This window comes from Bacillus rossius, chromosome 16 (genome assembly GCF_032445375.1).
Source record: "Bacillus rossius redtenbacheri isolate Brsri chromosome 16, Brsri_v3, whole genome shotgun sequence".
In the NCBI taxonomy this organism is placed as follows: domain Eukaryota; kingdom Metazoa; phylum Arthropoda; class Insecta; order Phasmatodea; family Bacillidae; genus Bacillus; species Bacillus rossius.
The window spans coordinates 32951387-32977319 of record NC_086343.1 but is presented as its reverse complement, the minus strand read 5'-3'; the positions used below and the strand labels follow the sequence as shown (position 1 = coordinate 32977319).

Sequence of the window (25933 nt, the reverse complement as noted above, 5' to 3'; positions counted from 1 at the left end):
ATTACTCCTACCTAATAACTTATATCGAGAGCTAATAAGTTACATATTAAAAATAACTAATGTTTGCACCTGTATAAAAATATATATTTATGAACTCAGTTTTTTTTTTAAACTTCGTCACAACTACGTATGCACAAGATGCGAAATAAATGTCTTCTACTTTTCCACATGTCCACACGTCAAGATGTGTTCCTATACGGGACGTACATTATGAAAATGAACAATACCATAAAAAAAAATCCATTTTGTTACGTACGCGTTTTACTCCATCCGTTTTTCACTGTGAACAAACTGTTAGCAGTTAAACTTCTAGAAGCAAAAAAAAAAAAAAGTCTCCTCATAACATCGTATATACTGCCTCACCCAAAACAAGTTAATGATAACTGGTGCAAATAGCACCGTATCTCAAAGCCTCGTTGAAAGAGAGCATGGAAATATGTTTTTTTTAATTGCTTAGGAGCCAGAATTGTCTTGGCAATACATGTATAGGGGGGCTATTAAAAAAAGTTTCGTGTCAGCTGTAGATGATGAGTCACCGGTAGGTTGTAAATAAGACGGATCTAAGCAGAGACTTATAAAGAGGGCATGTAACTAAGAACTCCCTGTCCGGACGGACCCAGAGGACTGGAGCGGACGTGACGGGAACACGAGGGAACAGATTAGCGCGACAAAGTGATGACTATGGGGGAAAGGGAAGGAGAGAGACGCTTCCTGAAAGGGTGCAGCTGTCAGCTGTCTTCTCCAAACAGAACCAGTCTAGGGGGAGGAGGCGGGGGGTCACGCAAGGCCGGCACACACAGGGACGAGTCACAGCAAGACCATACCGCGACAGTCTGTCTGATAGCAGTTGACATCCAAGCAATGCACACAGGGTCAGACGCCGCACGACGCCACAAACTCCGTCACGACCAGACACGAGGCGACAACTTCGTCGCGAGCAGACCGTCTGGCGGCTTCAATGTTCTGCGCATGCGCGAGCATAACAATTCTTGTCAACAAAGGAATGCCATAGTGTGTTTATAGCTGACTAGTCAAAATCTGTTTTTCATTGTTAATTTAATTTCAGCAAATATTCCATTGTAAAGTGTTAAAATTTAATTTTCCTCAATATTGAGCTGGGCGCAGATCGATTAGTATGTTCAGCACAGGAAAAACTCCCCCCCCCCCCCCCCTCCATTCCAAAATCTATGAAGGAGTATCACGAAAACAATTTCATTTCGAGAATATAGAGAACAAATAATGAAACGAAAATGCGGTGTTAAACTGTCGCGAGGCAGCGTGTGGTGTCACGACAAGTCTTGTCTTGTTCTGTGTGTGTGTCCAGTGTAAGAACCCGTGATGCTGCGACTGCTTCAACTGCAGGCGCGACGTGCCCTCCGCCCGGCATATATCCTCCGAGGCTACGAGAACCTCCCAGGCCCTCCTTCTGTGAGGCCGTGTTTATAAACTGCGCAAGAAGCACAAGACGCAAAAAGTTTAATAACGTCATGTTTAAATACTAAACTACGAGAGAGGTCGCAAAAAAAAAACGCAACGTAAGCTTTGACCAACTTTCAACTTCTTGCGTTTTGACTTGTGTTTCCTCCATCGATAGTTGAAGTAAAGTGATTCGAAAACTTTAAAAAAGACTCGGCCGTTGTGTAAATATAAGCATTGAATATATATAATTCAATATGTTCAGTATTTATTTATTTATTCAATTATATAAGCAATGATGTTGTTTTTATATTATTTACTAGACATGTGCCCGATCAGATTTCCCATCGGCAACATCTCGGAAACCATTCTACTTTTCTCAAATGTTATAATGTTTTTGGATAACCTGCTCTGCTCATTACATCTTGAAATCAGTCAAAAATTTTACTAGGTACTTACTAATTCTTCAGATGCTTAAATAACAAAATTCCACGTTTCTAATTTTAAAAAAGACGTATTCCCATACAAACATTCGACCCTTATTTTACGCCCTTAGGGGATGAATTTCCACAAAAACTGATTATACGACTGACCTTTATTTACGAACAGAAGCCTAAACACCAATTTCCATATTTCTAACTTAAAATATAACGAACTTACATACAAACTTTCATCCCCTACTTAACCCCCTTTCTTAGTGCTCACCAAGTTATATACGGAAGTCCTGTGTAAAATGTCATGCGTCTATATGCACCGGTGTTAAGAGTTTTATTAAGTAGATATCACGATTTCACTTGTTAAACTTTCGCACGGGAAAATAAATGAATATATTCAATTAAATTATTGAATATTTAACATGTTCTCATAATAAGCAAGAATTTTTTCTACTGTTTTACAATAATTTCAAATTTTAAGGTTGGTGACGAATTGCGACTCGCTTGCTTTATAGACCACATAAATTTTCTAGCGTTGGTATCGTTTTGCGTCCCTTGCGTAGTTCATAGACCCAGCCTAAGCCCGTGTCCAAATTCAAGTATGCAGTTGTGTACTTGCGACCTTACGTACTTCACTTGACCTTGTGGTGTACTTGACGAGGCCGAACGGGTTCAATGTTTAGACTTAACAAACTATATTGGCCAGCCAAACAGTTTATTTGCATTTTTTTTTCAACAAATAAATTTTATTTGAAAATACGTTTAACTGAAAATAGTAATTTTTGAAACTTAATTAATGTTTCACACGAATTTAGGCAGTTTTCTTTATGATTCTACATTTGTCTCGTAGTTCCGATGGTTATGTAGTGCAAACATTTGTTAAAAAATTCCTTATAAACGTGTAAAAATAATTAATCGTTTCTATGATACTAGTTTAAGTAAACCATAAAAAGAAAACGATCTAATGAAGTTTGTCAAAATATGTTGCACGGTCATATCGACACCGAGAACGCAAACAGCGAAGCCATGTTTGTTTGACAAGTTGAACGACTTGAGTTCCCATCAAATGTTTTCCATAAAGTACTGGTTATAAAATATGTTGGATTTATGATGGAATCAGCCAATCAGGATCGTGCAAAGCAAAAAAAAAAAAGGAAATGTCTTGCGTTTCCATCCAAAACGAATAAAAAAAAATGACTACGTTTAGACGACTAGACAGATATTAATATGAAGGCTGCAAGTAAAGTTATTTAGCTGGGAAAAGCAAATTAAGTGTTTATAGCTTTAAAAATAATGCAGAATGATTAATTTTATCACACGAATATTTATCTGATTTAAAATTACATTTGTTGTAAATGTTAATAAATGTATGCAAATCATAACAAATTCAATTTTTTTTTCCATTCAGCGGAGTGATGCCTTTTTTTAATTTCAAAATAATTTTAAAATATAAAAGGGTTGAACTAGCTCAGTCAAATAAAAAAATATATGTATGCGCGAGTCTTTGAGTACTCGCTGGTGATGTGAACACCTAAGCTCAGTAACGGACAAATGCATGTGATCTCATGTTGCAAATACACTTATGATACGAAACTCGGACAAAAATTTAACGTAGAATTCTTTCAAATAATGCTGAGCGTAATAAATAAGCGCAAAATGTGTTTACAACCAAATTTCTAGACGCGAATCACATGTAGTTTCCGCACCCGCCACAATAATTCATTACCGGGGCAGCTAAGTCGACTATGGAATCATTCAATTTGCAGAGCGAAATTTTAAACCATCTAATGAAACTGCTCCAATAAAAGCAAAAAAAGATTTGAAAAATACTGAATCCCGGCTTTGGACCTGTCTTTCCACAAAGAATTTATTAAAATAATGCCCATTTGTTAGAATTCCTTAAACAGTTAATGCTACAAAATTTCACTTTGTCTTTGTGAACTCTGGTTCGCCCCATCAACTACAGATAGCAACACCGTGGTTGTTACACATTTCCGTCCCTTGACTTCCGTTGCAGTCACGAAATTACTCCAACCAAAAGCCGTAAACTGAGAGCTAAGATGTAACATTTTAAGTTGTAAAATTGTTTGAGGTAATATGTCCTACTTTATTTTGTGGATTAATTTGAAAGCCAAATTTCGTTGTGAAATATGGTTGGAGACAAAAAAATGTTAACAGCGTGACAGGGACTCTTTTAGCGGTCGACGTATGGAGCGACGCGACGTTAGGTACACCAGACTCTTGTAGCCTTTACGAGGAGAGCTAGGCAGCACGCAGCCCTGCGCGCATTGCGGGTTGCCTTCGCACCAGGCGCTAGTGACTTGCGCAACACGACAACCGCTTCAGAAATCGATTTCCTCAGTTACGAGATCTACATCTCTCATACTGGAATCACTGTGGCCTAGTACAAAGGGCATTATATAAGCGATTACAAATTAACAGTTGATCCCGAAAAATAAATATATATAGTTGATAAAATTGGTAATAAATTGGATAACCAAAAATTAAAACCATTACAAACTCCAACCAAAAACGTTTTTAAGGGAGATAAAGCCTCGTCATCTTGAAATTCCAAGTATTTTTGTACCACTTGCAATAAAGCTTCCGAGCTAAATGATTTGGGTCGACGTGGAACAGGGATTAGATCTGGCTGCATGCTTGGAGTCAACACTTGTGAACTATCATGATAGTTGTAATCGCCCGCGGCGCTTACAGACTAGAGCCCGTTAGTAAGTTTGCAAACCACCCACCTCCCTTCCCATCCCAAATGTGAGACTCTTGTCTACTGCGCACAACTCTTCAATCACGCCGCACTCTGTATCCCGCACGCTCCCACGCCGTTAACGCACGTCTGTAACCCAGGGTTTCACCCGTGTCTACGCAGGTTTTACCTTGGCATAGTTTCAAGATAAGGGAAGTTAGTGACGGTGCCAATTGCTGCCAAGCCTGGCCTATCTCCAAACAAAGCGAACGTTGCGTGGCTGATCCCAGCATGACCAGGCGTTTGGGCTTCGGCCTGAGACGCACCTAGGTCCCTCCCTGACCCTGGTTCGCTCAGTTAGCGGGGGGGGGGGGGGGGTGAGAAGAAAACTCGTGAGCAGTAGGCTCCCCTGGGGACGCACCGCAACGCCGAAATGCCAAATTGACCATAACGCCGACAGCTATGAAACTGCTGTGTACCACAACGCCGTATTACCACAACGCCGAAACACACTAACGCCGAAAAATGTCATTGCAGGACTGCCACAAAGGTTAGGTTAGGTTAGACTAGGTGAGGTTAGACTAGGTTAGGATAGACTAGGTTAGGTTAGACTAGGTTAGGCTAGGTTAGGCTAGGCTAGGATAGGCAAGGTTAAGTTAGGTTAGATTATATTACGCTAGGTTAGGTAAGGTTAGGTTTAATTGTGGTATTTCGGCGTTAAGGTACATTTAAGAAACACACACAAATTCATTCAGTTGTTATTTCGGCGTTGTGGTACACAGCAGTTCTCTAGCTGTCGGCGTTGTGGTCAATTCTGACATTCGGCGTTATGGTATTTCGGCGTTGTGGTAACGACTCGGCTCCCCTGTGACTGTGACGGCACCTACCTTGAGCTTCCTGAGCTGGTCCGTCCACTGGCAGCCGTCCTTGTGGTGGATGCAGTGCACCAGCGAGCTCGTGAGCACCTTCTCCGAGTCCGGCTGGTCGCCGCCCGCCTGCAACAGCCACGCGCCGCTTCAGTCCTCCTGCTCGCATTACACGGCACACGGAACAAACAAAGTTTGGTTGTCTGTAAAGTCGGTTTACGGACGTTAGTTTAACGTGACAACGTCATAACAAAACATTGATGAAATGATTTCATACTTTTATGAATACAATTGAATCATTTTTATTTTAATAATAAAATAATAAATACTTGAAATTATACTAGTATTCAGATTTTAAAATGCAAGTATAATTAACCTTTATTGCCGAAATTGTTGTTGTAATAAGCAATGAAAACCACACTTTATAAACAGTTGACGAAACAGTTCACGTGTAGATGACTTGTAATTAATTTTAAAAACTGGCGTTTAGCTATAAAGTTTAAATATAATTATAAACAAGTTTTCATATAAATAAACTGTAATCAAATATCTATCATCAATTATGAGTCACCATAATTTTTTAGTCAATTTATTAGCGTAACGGAACAATGTGCGTAACGGGACACTTTTTCGTGCATGCAGCTGGCGTTCATCGATTTATTAGACGTTGCCACGTCAAAAAATTATAATTTCTTTTTTAACGACGCAGTAACCATTACTTGTGTTATCATTGAATAATTTTCGCAGGATTTCACGGCCATTGTCTGAAGTAGCTTTGGCTTCTGGGCTGTAGCCGTGTGCTTGGCGATTAATTCACCGACGTTTCGGTCGACATTGCAGTCGCCACGTGGTATGTAACCTCAGTAGGTAATGGCGATGATGGCGACTGCAATGTCGACCGAAACGTCGGTGATTTTATTGTTATTATTGAAACTAAAAAAAACAATAGACAAACCATGAGAACAGGACATGTCCAGAGGTTACGGGCCTTTCAAATAAAAGCAACACGCGCAGTATTTGAAGCTGGGATAAATTAAAAAAAATTTTTGGCCTCCAGTAGGCCAAGTAGAGTGACAAGAAATAACATGTGCGTTTGTAGTTCCCCCCTTTAAAAAAATTATATTAAAAATGGTTACAAAAAACTTAATATTTGTAAAATCAACCCACAAACGAACAAACACATAACTATAAAAAGATTAAATTTAAAAAGGTACTTACACATTTCAAAGAAGTAATGATAATTTTTCTATTTGGCCAATATTTAAAATAACAAAATTAATATGTTTGTAGAATGTGTAGTATTTCTGACATTTCAAAATGCTGATAACAGTCTATACATACGACCCCATACAACAATAATAAACACTTGTGATAAGTAAGTAAAAAAAAAATCCACATTCACAACATTTTAAGACTGTTGCGTAGCAATTGAAGATATTTAATCTTCTAATAGTTTGGTTTCCTTTTCCTTCCTAACATATTCTAATAAAAATTTTGTTTCTTTCCTTGCAATGCTTGAATCATTTATGATTATAGCTAAGATATAATCACAGCGCGCCATGGAAGTTACGAGAATTTTTCCCGTCTATTGCTCGCATCGATTAGCCTATGTAGTCGAAATCGCAGAAAAATCTGTCTCAATGTACATCACAGCGACATGCTATTCCAAGATCAGTGCCTATCGATTAGACGAAATCGAGGGACACGCTGTAATGAATGTTGTGTTTTGTTAGATTCAGTCCTGTCTATCGTGTTCGCGACGTGACAGTCAAAAATTACAGAAGAAAACCAATTTCTTAAACAAACTGAAAAAATTTGTATTTTAACAGCGTGGGGGAAAAAGTGTGTTGGTTCATAAGTATGTATAGTAATTCCAGAAATATTTTTGATTTCCCTGACTTTTCCAGGTTTTCCCTGTCCGTAGCAATCCTGAAGACATAGTTTTGGTTGTTTTTGCATACTTTAAATACGTTTTTTTTAGAGATAATAATGAGTATTTCTTCCGAAAATTGGCTCATGATTATATATCTTAATTGATGTTTTGAAGTTCATTTCAGTTATGAATATTTGCCGATTGATTATTTTGTACAACTGAACACATTTTTACCCATGTTGAAATTTGTTATGCATCTAATTGAAATACCAATATATTATATATATATATATATATATATATATATATGGCTTCGATTGAACCATAAAATTACAACATTTCTGCTCGTAACCTACAATTACAATCTAAAAATTATTTAACTTTAATATATAAATACTAATACCTTCTATTTCAAGCCATCATAAATTTGTTTACAGTTAAAAAAAATATATATTTTTTAAATTGAAAATACATTTTTATGGAATCGTATGAAAGCAATAACTAACCATAAACACGTAAAGGGTAAGGATAGTCAATTTCCGAAGTCATATACCAAAATAAAGCTTAAACGGAGTGTGATTATATTTTTATATATAGTATTATTAGGGGCATGTATTTTGCGCGAAAGGATTTTGCGACTAGCTGAGAGTTAAAACACTGTAACATCGTCTGTGATTCGTGATTGGTCGAGTTTTTTTTCAGTTCCACGTCTGCTGTCAGCACACCAATCACCGTATACTTCATTGCGGAAACAAACGCGCCCTGAATGGCTCGGTCAAATAGGGCAAATGCTTCTCTTGCTGGCAGCCGCCAATCGCAAGGAAGAAACTGCTGGCGACAAGCATACCTAATTGCAATCTAATAGGCGTTCAGATTTATTCGCGAAAAAATGCCTGCCCCTAAGTATTATGCATAGGCCTATGGTATTCCGTGCACCCGTGCCTTGACGTGGCCCGGAGCTCGTGCGAACAGCCGTGTGTTCGTCTCGGGCGACCTTGCTAGCTGCTCGCTCCGCGCGGTGCAGGCACTCGCCTGTGGGAACGCGCCCGGTCGCTCTTCTCCGCCAAGGACGTGGGAGCCGGAATAACGGAATGTAACCTCCTCGGCACCTTGGGCGCCACGCTGCGAGAGGAACTACGGCAAGTCCGTGCTGGGTTTCGTTTCATTTGCAAATTATACTCATTTCAAAAGAAAGACTTTCAGGAATGTTTGAAAAGGGCCTTTCGAACTAGCATTCCCTTACAGTTGAATATTTAATAGCTAGAGACCGGAAAAATTCGCGAATTCATTTCGCGATAGGTTAAATACAAATCGTTATACCTCAGTGCTGCCTCTGCTATTGGCTCACAACTCACCTGGATGACTCTGGGCCAATGAGAAACACCCAACCAAAGCTTTATCGAATCACAGGCTGCTACGCTGGAACGTCTCACAAGACAGCAGCCAATGAGTGGGTGGCATTTGACCGAGTGTACGTAGAACTATGGAGTTCATCCTACAGGTCATTGAACCCGCGAAATTTTCCTGTCCCTATTAATAGCCTTTTTATTGTTTTGGACAGGAAACCTCCTGATTTACAGCGAATGTGACGCAAAACTGGCATGCAAGTGTTGCTATTGGGGTGGCCGCTATGTTCGTTAGCAGTGAAACTTCACACTTAAATAGCCCACTTGAAACGATAAAACAAGATATAACGTAATACACTTTAACGATAGAATTAAACAATAACTAACAAAAATAACTCTAATGTATGCATACATTACTAAAAAAACATATAACTATAAGATATAATGGGATTTTTCTCTGTAGTGTTCAGCGTAACGAAAATGTGGCACTGTAGAGTCACTTCAATAACGTGTACCCGAGAATTAGGAGTGGGGCCCTAAATGTTCCTTCTCACCCCTCTCCACAATCCAGCGTCTCTCTCATAAGCGCTGCACTTTTCGTTACGCTCTATGAAACCATCGCCTCGACTCACCCTACTTGCTGTAAAGAAGTTACACTAAAAAAAAAGACTAACTGTCATTGGTAGGGACCGGAAAAATTGGCGGGTCCAATGACCTGTAGGATGAACTCCATAGTTCTACGTACACTCGGTCAAATGCCACCCATTGATTGGCTGCTGTCTTGTGAGACGTTCCAGCGTAGCAGCCGGTGATTCTATAAAGCTTTGGTGGGGTGTTTCTCATTGGCCCAGAGTGATCCAGGTGAGTTGTGAGCCAATAGCAGAGGCAGCACTGAGGTATAACGATTTGTATTTTAGCCTATCGCGAAATGAATTCGCAAATTATTCCGGTCTCTAGTCATTGGTGTACGCCGACCTTCAAGGTCACATTCCCTCGATGTTAAGGCCTCATTTATAAACAACGCAAAAAACCCTAGGGGGGGGGGGGGGGTCCCACGACGCAAATGGTGCAGTACGCACATTTTAAAATATCCGTTTATAAGCAACGCAAGGCGCAATAACGCAACGCAAGTATTGTTAACTTTTCTTGCGTTTTGTTTTGCGTTTCTGACGGCCGTATTTGAAGAGAAAGAAGTGTTCCGAAAACTGTTTTAGACGCAGACTATTTGTGTACATAAGTCCACGATGTTCTTTTTGTTATAAACATCGTGTTTAAACTTGTTAAAATTTCACACAGTGAAAAAACTAACATGTTTAACATGAAATTATTGACAATTTCTTTTGTTTTCGTGTTAAATATGTATCGTCAAAAGAAGCCCAGGGTATGACTGTTTTTTTTTTTTACTGTGTTAGAATTTTGAGTTCCAGGGGTGGTGACATCTTGCGACTCGCATGCTTTATAATTTATTAACTATAGTGAATGTTTTTTCTTGCGGTGGTTTCGTTGTCGCCGTGCTATACGTTGTTGCGATGTTGCGTTCGGCCTAAGGCCGCTCGACTTGTGCGAAAATAGGTTCACAATTGAAATCTTATCAGTTAATTTCAGGCAATGAAATTTAGCGATGTATCCGACATCTGCTGACGGTGTCATTACGTAATATACATTAACTACCAAACGATTATCCCGTGACATCTGACCTGCAATTCTGTGAGCACAGTTTTTTTCAAAACACAAATAAATAATGGTTACATAAAATCATTTAGCTAACCATCCTAACCACGACACATTTTTTTTTTTACAATTTTTGCTAGTGACTTAAAAATAGGGGCAGGCATTTTTCGCGAATAAATCTAAACGTGTATTAGTCTACAACAAGGTATACCAGCACCAGCGGTTTGTTCCTTGTGATTGGCGGTCGTCTGCGAGAGAAGTCGTTTCTTTATTTGACCGAGCCACTCAGGATGCGTTTGCTTCCGCGCTGAATTACTGTGATTGGTGTTGTAACAATCGACATGCGCCTGAAAGAAATTCGCCCTATCACGAAACACAGACAATGCTACAGTGTTTTAACTTTCAGCTAGTCTCGGAATATTTTCGTGAAATCTGCATGACCCTACTTATTAGGGACCGGAAAAATTCGCGGGTTCAATGACCTGTAGGATGAACTCCATAGTTCTACGTACACTCGGTCAAATGCCACCCACAAATTGGCTGCTGTCTTGTGAGACGTTCCAGCGTAGCAGCCTGTGATTCGATAAAGCTTAGGTGGGGTGTTTCTCATTGGCCCAGAGTCATCCAGGTGAGTTGTGAGCCGATAGCAGAGGCAGCACTGAGGTATAACTATTTGTATTTTAGCCTATCGCGAAATGAATTCGCGAATTTTTCCGCTCTCTAGTAATAGCTTTAGCTAACCTGAGCACTATGATATCTCGACAGTATGGTTGATAAACGTAAACAGCCGAAATGGCTTGCCGCTCTACTCGACCGAACCTGTGCGGGTCGGACTACTGCGGCCCGCATGCACCAGGTGGCGCGCGCAGCTGCCCCCTTATCGCGGCGAGGGGCAGGTGATAGCGCCGACATTCCTCGGGCTGTTTCGCCGGTCCTCACCTGGCGGCGCATTCCTCGCGCGGCCGGCAGCTGGCGGCAGCCGAGTCAAGAGTTGCCAACATCCCGGCACTCACAATACAGTTGACAGCACGACTGTGTAAGGGATTGCTCCCCCTTATGCTTCGTTGACCCATCCCTCTTGGCGCTAGCCCTACCGGCCTGGGCCCCCACGGGCGTGGATACGGATACGCCGTATACGTAGAGAATGGAAAAATTCGCGAATTCGATGACCTCTATGATAGACTCCACAATCCCCTACACACTCAGTCAAATGCCACCTGCTATTTGGCTATTGACTCGTGACACCTGTCAACTGGGACGCTTGCGATTCGAAACTCTTTTGGTTGAAGGTCCGTCATGGGCTCAAAGTCCTTCATATAAACTGTGAGTCAAATCACAGAAGCAATATAAATATACAGTTGTTTGGATTATAGCATATCATGAAATGAACCAGCGAATTTTTCCGGTCTCTACGTATACGCGAAACAGGAGAGGTGTTAGAGATCCAGCTATGTCCAGGGGCTGAGGCTACCCATCTCAGTATAGACACCACCCTCACCCCCTGCCTCACTCAGCTGACCAGACAAGTGGCTGCATCCTAAGCTCTTAAGAAGTTATCAGCACTGCTTGCGTCTACCCCATTCTACCACATTTAAATGGTAGTATGTTTCAACACCATAGTTAACCATTTTTCATTCATCGTAAATTATTTTATTTTTGACATTTGACACCTACATTTGGATTCAAGGAGAATATTCGACGCACTCTCTGGGATTCGAATTCTAAATTCGGATTCGAGAAAATTGGGATCCGCCCCATCAGTATTACACATATAAAATAGTTTATGTTAATTTTTTTATACAAGTCTAGTTTTCTTCTGAGCTTGATGAAATGTTACACACTTCACGTTCAAAAGAAGAGCAAAACTACTGCCTACGTCACCAGACGCACCAGATGGACAATCGAAAAACATCGAGTACCCTCAAACTTTGGTATAAAAGGATCCAAACATGTAAAAAAGAATATATATGTTTTCTATCTAAATAATATCTACAATTTTATTCTAGCTTGGTAAAATTTTGCACTATCGACTTAAGACCAACAAAACAAGAGCAAACGCACATGCATCTGAGATTTAAAATAATATTTCCACATCCCCTTTAAAGAAGCCCTGGAAACCCCAGGTACTACAGCTAGTATGTTTGAAAGATACTAATACGATTTGTTTCCACGGAGTACCCAAGCGACCGTAACGATTAATTGTCTGCCAGGTTCGTAAATTTTATTTAGATACACATTTGTTCTTCGTGTGCCACTTAGTTCCACTTTATTTTTATGTTTGCTATCACTTCTTCTAGAGGTAATCGTATTCAGAACGTGAGGATTTTGTTTTAACCTAATGAAACTAAGAATATTTAAGATTAAAATGTACCAGTACCTTTCTTTTAACTTTAAATTTTGAAAGGAAAGAAGATCTACTCGAGTTGCCTACAGCAGTGCTTAAGTTTGTGTAGGTACTGTATAAAATTATCTGCAAATTTTCGTAAGAAATACTCAGTATTATCTCGAAAAACGTATTTCATGTATGCAAAAAATAACCATAGCCATGTGTTGCAGCATTACAAAACTATTTCTTGGAAACTGTTTCCCATATATTTTGTAAAAGTACAGATTTTTTTTTCTTTTTCTGTGTGTCTTTTTATGTGCTCAAATTTGAAAGTTCAAAAAAGAAGTAGCAGATGATCACATTTTCCAACTGTGAGTTGCGAAGCATCATGTGTTTGTTGAAGAGAACTGAAAATCACGTAAGTTGTTTGCAAACACCGTTGACGGAAGAACAGTAGAAAAAGGTTACGTATATTTTCGGGACTACCAATTTTGGGATAAATAATTTCATGACACAATCAGTATTTTTTTTTTACGTGATACATGAGATTACACAGTAATAAAGACGTGGTGGCAATCTTGTTCTGTGAACGTTTTATAATTGTAAATAATGTAGGATGCTTAGGATAAGAGGGAGGGTGTGATAAATTTTAGTAGAGACCGGAAAAATCCGCGAATTCATTTCGCGATAGGCTAAAATACAAATAGTTATACCTCAGTGCTGCCTCTGCTATTGGCTCATAACTCAACTGGATGACGCTGGGCCAATGAGAAACGCCCGACCAAAGCTTTATCGAATCACAGGATGCTACGCTGGGACGTCTCACACGACAGCAGCCAATGAGTGGGTGACATTTGACTGAGTGTACGTAGAACTATGGAGTTCATCCTACAGGTCATTGAACCCGCGAATTTTTCCGGTCCCTATAAATTAGCGATTTTAATGTGCAGAGATCTGCAAAGTAATATTGTCGTGCACAGAACTAAGCATAGCGCTCTTTTTTTAATATAGAGTACGAGTAGCAAGTCATACACTCTAAAAACCCTTTCACTGAGTATTAAAAAAATTATAAAATTTTGGTATGAATTAAATCTAACTTTAAACCAAATATTTTATTTAAGAATGTATGACTTTTTTTTGCTAGTTAATACATTTATTTAATATGTTCAAATTATTTTGCCCTTGACATTTCCTTTTGTTACAAAAAAAATATGGCTTGCAATAGAGTCGCCAAACTATGTTAATGATAACGCAGACAGTTAAATATATATCAATTGGTTTTTTTTATTCCGCGTAGCTAAGTAAAACAAGAAAATGATCTATCGAACGCAATAGCCGTTAAAGCAGTGATATTTTGGCATTGGAATTATAAGTGAATTTACAGCTGTTTTTTTAAAAGTGATTTCCACTATTTTGGAGTAATTTTCTGCCCGAATTGCAAAACCTGGGATCACTTCTCGCGTACTTCCAGCAAAAGAAAAGTCAGAATCTTGAAATAAAACAAAAAAAAACGTTTTGTAGGTTATATTTGACATAATATTTAAGTAACTGAATGACTTGTAAAATCACTTTCACTTAATACTTTCCTGGTTTTAGTACACTGAATAAAAATAAATACTTGAAAATGTTTTCAAGGAAATGCCAACATACACATACATACCGATCGTTAGTACGAAACTAAGGTAGAATCATCTAATGCATTGCCGTATATTCGTGTGACACTAACGAAGTGTCAAAAATTATTTACTTCAGAAAAAAATTGTTTTTTAAACAATTTTTTTAAATTAATAACTTCTTTAGGATAGGGAGTAAATTCATGTAAGTCGTCATCGACATGGTAACGTGACGTGAAAAAATATATACATACATACATAGATACATACATAGATACATACACACGCACACTCAGTGGTGCGCGCGCAGCCAGTAAGCGTCTTCAGTCCCTGTACATCAGTGCTGTGCACATGTGAATCGAGTGTGTGTATGCAGTGTTCAAATTGTGTTTTTGTTCAATTTTTATTTTAAATCTTAAGTATACGATTACTGTGAAGTAAAAAGTGAGTAAAAATATATTAATATTCTCATATGGATATATAGTTTGAATAACGAAGAAAACGGAGTCTTTGTAGCAATATAATATAAAAATTAAGGACATCATTAATTATTTTTTTAAGCTTACAATTACTATGCAATGCGTATTTTATAGTAATTTAAGAGTTATGTTACTAACGTGATAAAACAAATTTGCTGTGTGATAATATTTTTTTCGTAAAATGATTTACAAGTTTTAGTTTAAGATCAAACAATTAATTTGGATATCCAAAAATAACAACTGTTTGTTTTAAGTTTTCACTTCTGTCGGCAGCCCTCATGACTGCTTTGACACTTTTTTTTTTTTAGAAAAAAGAAATCAATGTCAGCAACCTGTTCAACTGGCTAACGCCGTTTTTGAAGAGGCCAAACACTGAATCCGTCTCCGGATTCGTCGAGAACGCCACAAGGGCAAGCGAGGTACGCAAGAACGGGAACGCACCACAACGCCGAACGTACAATAACGCCGAATACCATAACGCCGAATGCCAAATTGACTACAACGCCGACAGCTAGAAAACTGCTATGTACCACAACGCCGAATTACCACAACACCGAAATACATTAACGCCAAAAAATGTCATTGCAGTACTGCCACAAAGGTTAGGTTAGGTAAGTTTAGGTTAGGTTGGACTAGGTTAGGTTAGACTAGGTTAGGTTAGATTAGGTTACGTTAGGCTAGGTTAGGTTAGGATAGGATAGGCTAGGTTAAGTTAGGTTAGGTTATATTACGCTTGGTTAGGTTAGGTTAGGTTTGATTGTGGTATTTCGGCGTTAAGGTACACTTAAGAAACACACACAAATTCATTCAGTTGTTATTTCGGCGTTGTGGTACACAGCAGTTTTCTAGCTGTCGGCGTTGTGGTCAATTTTGACATTCGGCGTTATGGTATTTCGGCGTTGTGGAACACAGCAGTTTTCTAGCTGTCGGCGTTGTGGTAACGACCCCGCAAGAACACACAACACGGGCTTACCTAACCTATTGTAAGAAACTGACGCAACGGCGGCCGGTCAAGGCTAGAGAACGCGCGTATGCTGGTCTCGTCATGGACTGTACACTCCTGCGGAAGTCCCCCCTCACCATTCCAAAAGCACGAGGCAATCCCAGGGCGACCACTCATGAGCGTTCCGCCAAGCTACAGTTGCGCACGTGACCGTGCAGCCTAAAGAGCAGTACCAACGGTCCCCAACCGGAGAAAAAAAATTCAGTACTTTTAAAAATGTTTCCAAGATATCGTTTGGGATACTACAAGAAAGATATTGTAACTTTGCACATCACATGGCTATGTTTATTTTTTGCGAATTTGAAATAGGGGAGACCGGGGCAAGTTGACGATGTTAAGCTTTGAAATGGCCTTTAACAGATAAATAAGCATATATAATATCTAATTTGGTACCAATACGAAGTACATACTAATTTCTACCTAAATATGTAAAAAGGTTGTATTACTTACTTTGCGTAGTTCCGAAGTTATTGACAAGAAACCAATTAGTTAGCACATTCGTCATCTTGCCCCAGGAGTGGGGTAAGTTGACGAACCTATTGGGGTAAGATGACGAAACCAAAATATATAAATTTATGGACAAAGTAAACAATAGTTTTATAGATATCCTACACTAAACAACGTGCAGGATGTAAAGAAGATATATTGTAACATATTTGAACGACTTTGATATAATTCCTTGACTTCATAATTGGAAAAGTTTTCGTGCCACCACTCAGAACATGTGGAACACTGAATCCAGTCTTCATTTGGAGGTTCCACGTAAACTTCTTCATATGCAGGGCAAGAAACGCTATTTAGGCTTTATGGTTTTGCTACAGAATGATCAGAGCTTTGTTTTTCAGTTTTCTTAGTTTTTCTTTCATTTTTCTTCTCTTCATTCTGCTTCTTCTATCTATCTCTACGTCACTCCAACGCCTCCTTTCCGTTTTCCGCTTATAATATGCCTAGGCATCTACAAAAAAATCAAACAAAATTGTTACGACTATTAACACAGGAACTATTTATAATATTTTATAAATTCATTATTATTTTTATTTTAGTTAAATGTTCGTCATATCTGTACATCATTGGTTTAAATAACACATATAATACAAAATAATGCTCACACTGTCATTACCTATGGCAAGTTAACGATTGCAGGGGCAAGATGACGAATTCGTCATCTTGCCCCCGTCAACTTGCCCCAGCAGCCGTATTTTTGCTTTACCAAAATCACGAACAACATTAACAAATTTTCTTCAACAATCTATACACTAAAATACTCCCAAAAGTCAGCATTTCATTTTACATATATAAACATTTAAAACAAATGGACTCTTTTCTCGTAATAGCTTAACATACGTACCTTCAATATTACAACAATGGGTCACGAAACAGACTGCCTCTCAAAACTGCCACATTAAAACTGACTGGAAAATTCCGCTGCACCTGCCTAGTAGGTGCAGATGGTGACACACAAGGTCACAGGTGCGCCAACCGTCTATCTGTGTTTCTGGATTAGTTACATACGATTCGTCATCTTACCCCGTTCGCCAACTTACCCCGGTCTCCCCTACGTTTTTTTTCGAGTAATGAGTACTTCTTAAGAAAATTGGTACATAATTTTATATTTTAATTGATGTTTCTTTCAAGCATTTTTTTTTAAACCACGCGGAAAAAAAATCGTATATTCAATAATTGTAGTTTTTTTTATTATGCTTATTAATGTGTACGGCTGATAATGTAAAACTATTCAGGGTGTTTCGTTTATAACATGCACCCAACACATTTTCCGATCCATTTCCGATTTTCGAAACGAATTGAATTGAAATTTTTCAAGTTATCTCGCAACAAAAACCACGCAAGTATACACGTGCGTAAGACTACAAACATCTGCCCCTTAAAAACAATCAAATTTAACAGCGTGGACATCCTTTCCAATAGTTTTATATATACCTACAATAAATGTAACAGTTTTGGTGCACTCAAATTTAATAGTTTTTTACCTATTAAATATTTTAAAATGTAAAATAACGATTTTTAGTTTATCGGGAGGCATATATTTTAGCTCAAATAAAAAGCACGTACCTTGTGGATCACACGGGTTGGTGCATTATTTCGAGGTTGGCACCAGCGGAGGGGCTGATTTGAGATAAGATCTTCATGGTTCCTCCCTGTCTAGTGTCGGCCAATGAAACAGCTCGTCTCTCACGACACGCACACACGTCAACTGACGGCCGCTGGTACTGAAGGTCCGAGCCAGTACAGTCGCTGCGGGAAATGCAGAGACGGCGCATATCGCGAGCAAGCGTGATGCTCGGCGAAAACAACGACCGCATCGCGGCTCCTGGACTGTCGTCACGTCGGGGTGGACAACAAAACAAAACAAAAGAAAAAGAGTTGCGTAAAACCCCAGACGTTTCGGCAAGCCTTGTCGCAGACATCTTCCGAGTGCAGTTGACAACTTTGTTCGTTCGCGCCACGTCCATCGTCGATTGATCAGACCATCCTTGATTTGACGCGTCTCGGAAGAATTCCTCGAGTCAATGACCCAATAAATAGGAGATCCGTTTGGGGCAGTGGCGTAGCGTGGGTGGGGCGGAGGGGGCGGCCCGCCCCGGGCGGCAGCCCGGGGGGGCGGGTCGCCGGTGAAGCGGGTTGAGATATGATCTATGATTCATTCATTACATGTGTCAGACACTCAATAATGTTCCATTTTTATCTAAAATTTTGGGCACCAACTATTTTTTAATATTTATTTAAAAGAAAAACTGCGAAATCACTGACAGAGCTCTTTATAACGTTTGTTTGTTTACATACGAACGGCAACATCGCATCACGCCGCGCCGCCCGGCGCGCGCGAGCCGAGTTGAGCGGCACTCCTTATTATGTTAATTACTCATACAAAATCTTTTGTTTCACGCGTCGGCCCGTGTCGAAGCCTCTCTTTCGCACTCATTGAATTTAGTACTACGCATTGTACTGTAAAGTTTGACCTTAACCCAGGGCAAACCAAACAACTTCCGCAAACCGGGACACAGTAAAACTCCTATATTGCCCCGTACCGCGAGCGCAGGTAAACCCAAAAAAATATTAAAACCCAAACTAATAGCAGTCTTAAAAAATACTACTAAGGTTGCGAACAGTGAGAGGAGGCAGCAAGTTAAAAATACGCAAAATTTATATGACAACATTTAATAAATATATATATATCATAAAATCGTTTCATCACAAATCGGCGCATCCATCATAAAATAAATACCCTATTACTACTTATAAAAAAATAGCTGTATAATAATACTAAAAAAATACTTAAACAATTCCCCCAAAAATTATAATTTGATCATATACTTCGGAGCTCGGAAAATTAAATATAATTACCAAAAAGGCATTAAAAATATATAACAACATATTAATACAAATACAAATATAGATACGCACCGGGCGTATCACCGCTGTAAATACCAATTAACATAGGCGAAATCTAGCAAAAAATTGACACACGTTAACATACAAATAAATATACCAAACATTTAGCAAATTACAAATTATGGGTTTACAAGCCCTTCTCAGTTAAGTCATTTTCTAACAGTCGATGCCTTTTTTCTTCTAGGTCTGGCAGGGATTGGGTGAAACACGCTGAACGTAAAATCCCAGTTTCAGTTTTATTAATCCGTTAATTTAAATTCCAAAAATCCACAAATTATAGTTTCGCACCAGGGGTCAAAGGGGTCAACGGGGCAGTGGCACGGCTGGCACTTACTTGCTTTTTGACGTCTTGATGTCCGATCACCAAATACACTCGTTTGCTCACGAGTGTTTTTAATGGCAAACCCTTGCCATTATACGTTACCGTAGCTGCAGGTAATTGTACGGATATGACGATTCCTTCGCCATACCGTCTTGGAGTTTATTTCGGCGCACATAATTCATCCTTGGAAAATCCTCGCGATATTCACACACGCCTCACCAACCACTCGCGTTCATCGTACCAAAGCGTTCTAAATTATATAATGAACCCCGTTCATATTCAAAAAGGAACACTCGTATACAGTTACTTCGATGTGGAACCATCACCATGGCCAACCCGCGTTTTACTTCACGTGCGCGCCCGCCTGGGCCTACCAGGCGACTCCGCTCGCCCGTCTCACCTGACGTCACACAATCAGCTGTTCTGCTCGCGCGCCGTCTAGCGCAGCGATTACCAACATATTCGGTAGTGTCCTCGAACTTTCCAGACCAATTTAATAACTTAAAATCTTAAACTTAAAAATAATAAGACTAAACAATAATTACAAATTTCTTTTCTAAAACAACATATAACAAACTTAAATCCAAAATAACTCGTATTACCAGGGCATCCGAAAGATTAATAAAATACGTTAACCATTTCTGCCAAAATAAACATTATCAAAGGTAGCAGCTGTAGCACACATGCTACAGTACTGATCTTTGTTTGTTTTAGTGCATCGTGAAGTACCGTTACGCAATCACGCTTTACTCGTATGTTTGTTTCGCGAGAGTTTAGGATACGGAACGAAAGTCATTTTGATTGTGTTTCGATCTTTTAAATACTGTTGAATCTTCTAAAACTAAACATTTACAACTTTACCCAATCTTTGAACTAGTTTTTTAAAATGAAAAGAGTCAAAGAAAGCGGTGCGGAATTCCGCAAAAAAAAAAAAAAAAAAAAAAGCTAAGAAAGAAGCAGATGCGAAGAAGTCTCAAGGTGCATTACTGAAATATTTTAGTTCCAGTTCTGGTTCGAAAGCCACGTTAACGTCTTCGGTGGCATCCTGCAGCAGCGGAAGTGATTCCAGTGTAAGTAGGAATATGATTCCTCCATCTAGAATCATGCATGGCCTAGAATTACTCCAGTTATTTATTATTATTATTTATTTATTGTTTAGAAAAGTTACAATATTTCTTACATTTGTCTCGCAAAACCTATTCACCTAGGTTTGTCTGCGAGTACGGAATCACACTCGTTCATTAAATCTTATTTTATAATACACTTAAAATTGCTTTAATAGCTGTTTGAACATTGATTATTGTTTAAAAAGTATGGAGTATATTAACATAAATAATATTGAGTTAAGGTACATCTTTTTAAGTTTACGACTGAATTTTGTCCTGCTACTTGAATTTAAAACTTCAAACTTATGTAAATCTAGTAGTAGTCTAGGAATATTTTTTTTTGTTTTTGGATAACTTGATTATTTATGGTACCTGTCATACAAAGAAAACAATTTTTCATTTAGCTAAAAAATGGCGCCAACAATTTTTCTCAAATTTCTCGTCATTTTATCTTCTAATAACATCTATAACATGGCTTACTCAGTCAGTTTTTACCGGGAAACTCTAAAAAAGGTAGCTTCCATACAAAATCAATTTTGTTTGTAAATTTTTCTATAAGCCCGGCAAACCGCGCCGTCGCCAAAACCACTTTTGTTTTGTGATAGATAAAATACTTATTTGAAATTCGAACGTGTCCTCCGGCCAATATTCATGGGAATACATAACTTATTTTACAGGTACAAGAAGAAGACGTACCTGCCATCGCAGTTGGAAGTAGTTCTGGTCCCACCACAGAGCAGGGTCGAGACGAAGTCGACTCATCAAAAGTACCTCAAGCATCTAGTCATAAGCCTGCAGAAAAAGTGAATGTTGCCAAAGAAGACATAATTGAAATCGTGCCTTCTGCTCCTGCCGAAATCAAAGATGTGAATCTCAACGATGTAGGTTGCTGGCCTTCTCCTATGACCGACGAAGTAAGAACGCTTCTAGTACGTCGCGGATCTGACTCAGTACAGCACATCGATTCCAAATTTGCCGATGTTGTTCGCTCAGGGACTTCAACGAAAGGCGGTACCCGAAAACTAACCAAAGAGTGGTTCTACAAACCATTATCTAACGGCGAAAAGGTTCTCCGAACATGGATGGCGTACTTGCCTTTGAAGCAATCCTTGTATTGTTTTTCTTGCAAGCTGTTTGGCAATTCCGGCTCTAACTTCGCATCTGAAGAAGAATTCAACAAATGGTGGAAGCTAAATCCAAGAATAGGAGACCATGAAAATAGCCTGGGCCATGAACAGAGCTTCTTGAAATGGAAGGAGTTGGAAGCGCCTGAACTGTAAAGCAACCATCGATCAGAAACAACAAGAAGTTTTCGAAAGTGAGGAAAAGAAGTGGAGGGATGCACTGTACAGGTTGCTGAATATTATCCAGTTCTTAGCCAAACAGAATCTGGCCTTCAGAGGACATCGAGAAGTCGTTCGAGTAGATAATAGTGGCAATCGCGGGAACTTTCTGGAGTTAGTGCACCTCCTAGCTAAATACGACCCTCTTCTAATAGAACACCTGACAAAGATATAGCTGGGAGCAAGAGTCTCAGTTTCGTATCTACCTCCAGAAACCCAGAATGAATTTATAAACTTACTGGGACAGCAAGTTCGATCCACCATCATCCGTCGTATTCAAAAAGCTAAATATTATTGCGTAATCTTCGACAGTACACCAGACATCTCCCACAATGACCAAATGAGCCAAGTTCTGCGATACTACATATCGAAGGAGAAAAAGTCGCCGTGGTAGAATCTTTCATTGACTTCTTCGAACCAAAAGGAAAAAATGCAGAAGATCTCAGCAACGATATAATCGCGAAGATAACATCAGACGGACTGGACATACAGAATCTGAGAGGACAGGCTTATGACAATGCTGCCAAAATGTCAGGGATCCAAAATGGAGTTCAAGCCCGGATTAAAGCACTGAATCCGAAAGCTATATTCGTTGCATGTACAAACCACTCACTAAACTTGGCTGGGGTACACGCTGCTTCTGAATCAGTGGATTCCGTGACGTTTTTTGGAACTCTGGAGAAGCTGTTTGCCTTCTTTTCCGCATCAACTGTTCGATGGAACGCTTTGGTTGCCATCACAGGTCAAGCAGTAAAACGAGTCAGTGAAACGCGCTGGAGCGCTAGACATGTAGCTGTCAAGATGCTTAAAAATAAGTTTGAGGTAGTTCTTGAGGTACTGGAACAATTAACAGATTCATCTCAAACTTCCGAAACAAGATCGGGAGCCAGTCTTCTCCTGACAGCCATGCAGTCATTTAACTTCCTAACTTTTCTTGGCTTTTGGGCTGCAGTGCTACCTGAAGTAGATGACGCACAGATTTACCTGCAGCAACGAGGACTAAGTGTGGATAAGTGTGCTCAGAAACTCTGCGCTTTGAAAACCCTCTTAGTGGAAAGTAGAGACCGTTTCGTGCAAGAAGCAATTGACTTTGCTAAGACTCTCTGCGAAAAACTCGGAATCGAACTCAAAACGAGAAGAATTCGCAGGAAAAAACGCATGCATGGCGATGAATCTTCTGAAGATGCAGCTTTGTCTCACTAACAGGAAATCCGTCGAGAGATTATCGCATCATTCGACAAGATCATTCAAGAAATGACGACTCGATTCTAGAAAATTCAAGAAATATCGGACAAGTTCGGATTTTTTATGCCAGCGAAACTTTTGGACAGCAAGTTCGAGTGTGATCTTTCCCATGTATTAGAAGACATCGACAAGGACGAGTTTCAGATGGAGCGGAAGCGTCTTCAGCAGTTTGTTGTTGTTGCCTGTTCTGAATCAGAGGAAGATATAAGTGGTAAAGGACCACTGGAGCTCCTCCAGTTCATTCAAAAACTGAATCTCGGAATTTCGGTTCCAAATATAGTCATCTTGATTCGTATATATTTGACTTTGGCGATTAGTGTTGCAAGTTGTGAGTGAAGTTTTTCGAAGTTGAAGCTAATAAAAAATTACCTCAGATCTACTATGAGCTCCGCTAGACTATAAAACTTGGCTATATTGTCGATTGAACAAGAATTGGCTGCTAATATTGATTTTGACAAAGTTATTTCTGACTTCGCTGCTCATAAGGCCCGTAGAATCCGCTTGTAAAACCGCTCATCCTATTTTAACTTCAATAAAAGGTACCTCATTGCATGTGAAATTTAATTTTAATTAAGCACCTATAGAATGGGGGCGGCAAAATGGGTCTCCCGCCCCAGGCGCCGAGATGGCACGCTACGCCACTGGTTTGGGGCCACGTATTTTTCGTGAAAAAATATATATTTCGAGACTAGCTGGGAGTTAAAACACTGTAGCATCGTCTGTGTTTGGTCACTTGTTGATTTTATTGTCAGTACCTAACACGGACCTCGGGAATCCAGGGTCGGAATTAAACGCGTTCTGAGTGGCTCGGTGCAGACGGCAGCCAATCACAAAGAAGAAACCACTGGCGCTTCGGATTTTATTTTCGCGATGAATAAATACATAGCTAGAGAGAGACTCGGAAATTTTGAGGATTCGCTTGGCGCTCTCCTATTCGTTGATTTGTTACTGCAGAAACTCGCCTTCTTTAGAGTACGTCGATGTGAATCGGTCAATCCACAGCTGGCTGGTAGCTGACATAGGCCTACACAGTGTCCAGAGGTTTTTTTGTTCCAACAAACGAAATTCAAAGGGCCTGTTTTTGGTATACCTTGCGAACAAAACAATCCGCCAAAATTGTCGTATCTCTGTGCATGACCCTTGACGTCGGGAAAGGCCTGATGCAAGGCTGAACTCCATTAACGTGTGCTCGTTCGAGTCGGAAGTCACGTGTTCATCAGCTGCTCCAACGTTCACCTCTCTCTCTCTCTCTCTCTCTCTCTCTCTCTCTCTCTATCTCTCTCTACTGGTCGTGAAAGTGATTCAATCCTACGTTGCCTTTGGTTTTGTCATTCAAACATGAAACTCTTGGTCCTGTGACGAGAGCCTTCCAGTGTAACAGCATTCACAATCTAGATTGTCTCTAAACAATAACAATACCACGCAAGGCCTAATTTCTATAGACCTGCAAAATTCGCGGATTCAGTGACCTCCAGGATAGACACTACTACACTCTACCCACTCGGGCAGATGCCACCTGTTCATTGGCTGCTGACTTGTGAGTCGTCTCGACCGAGTGTCTGTGATTCGACACTTCTTTGAGCGAGGGTCTCTAATTGGCCATCATTACTCCAGATTAACAGTGGACCAGTGGTACAAGCAGCGCTAAGGTATAATTATTTGAATTGTAGCATATCACGAAATGAATCCGCGAATTTTGCAGGTCTCTACTAATTTCGAATAGTTACACCACTATACTGGGTATGCCATCGGCTCAACCTAAGCCAAAGAATCGTCTTAGAATCACAGGCTACGCGGTTTATAAGTCTCACAAGTCAGTAGCCAATGAACAGGGGTTACTTGTCCGAGTATGCAGAGTATTGCGAAGTCTATCCTAGACGTCAATTACCACGCGAACTTTACCTGAACCTTGTATTTATACAGCGGCTTCGGAATCTTCCGAAACTACACATTAAACGTGAATATAATAACCCCTCTATTTTTTTTTGTAAATGGAATAGAAATATTCGTGTAGATTTAGAGATATTTAAAATTTTTATATTTACATGAAAACTACTGTATTACTACAAAATAGTGTTCGCAGAAATGTTGGGTTAGTATTCTTACCACAAGAATTTATGCTTTGTGTTGTCCCAGTACCTCCAAAAGTTAAAATTATTTGTAAACCATTCTCTGAATAGCTTTCCAATATTAACCGTACACATGAATAAGCATAATAAAAAAAAGTCAAATTATTGAATTTGCGATTATCTTTTCCATTGTTTAAAAAAATATTTTTGAATGAAAAATCATTATGCGCCAATTGTAAGAAATACTCAGTATTATCTCGAAAAGCGTTTTTCATATATGCACAAATAACCATAACCATGTGTTTTACTAAGTTACGATATCTTTCGTATAGTATTACAAACTATTTCTAGGCAACTGGTTTCCAAAGGAATATTTTGTAAAAGTACAGGAATATTTTTTGTGTACCTATTCTTTGCAATCACGTGTAAGAGACTATCACTGGCGTACTTCTGCCAAACACTAATGTCTAGAGACCTGTAAAATTCGCGGATTCATTTCGCGATAGGATAGAGTCCAAATACTTTTGACATTATTTTGCTTCAGTGATTGGGCCACAGTTTATCTGAAGGACTCTGGGCCAATGAAAAATCTTTAACAGAAGAATTAGCGAATCACGATCATTCCAGTCAACAGGTGTTACGAGTCGGTAACCAATCAGCAAGTGTAATTTGCACGAGTGCGTAGAGGATCATGGAGTCTATCCTTTAG

General features: G+C 39.4%; 1 protein-coding gene across 1 annotated transcript in view; it reads right to left on the bottom strand.

Annotated features, from left to right (window-relative positions):
- LOC134540428 (TNF receptor-associated factor 4) overlaps positions 1-25933 on the bottom strand; it is a 132520-nt gene that overhangs the window by 64250 nt on the left and 42337 nt on the right. The window contains exon 2 of the mRNA XM_063383171.1: positions 5439-5546. Coding sequence (XP_063239241.1) covers positions 5439-5546 — 108 coding nt within the window. The remainder of the gene's footprint in view (positions 1-5438; positions 5547-25933) is intronic.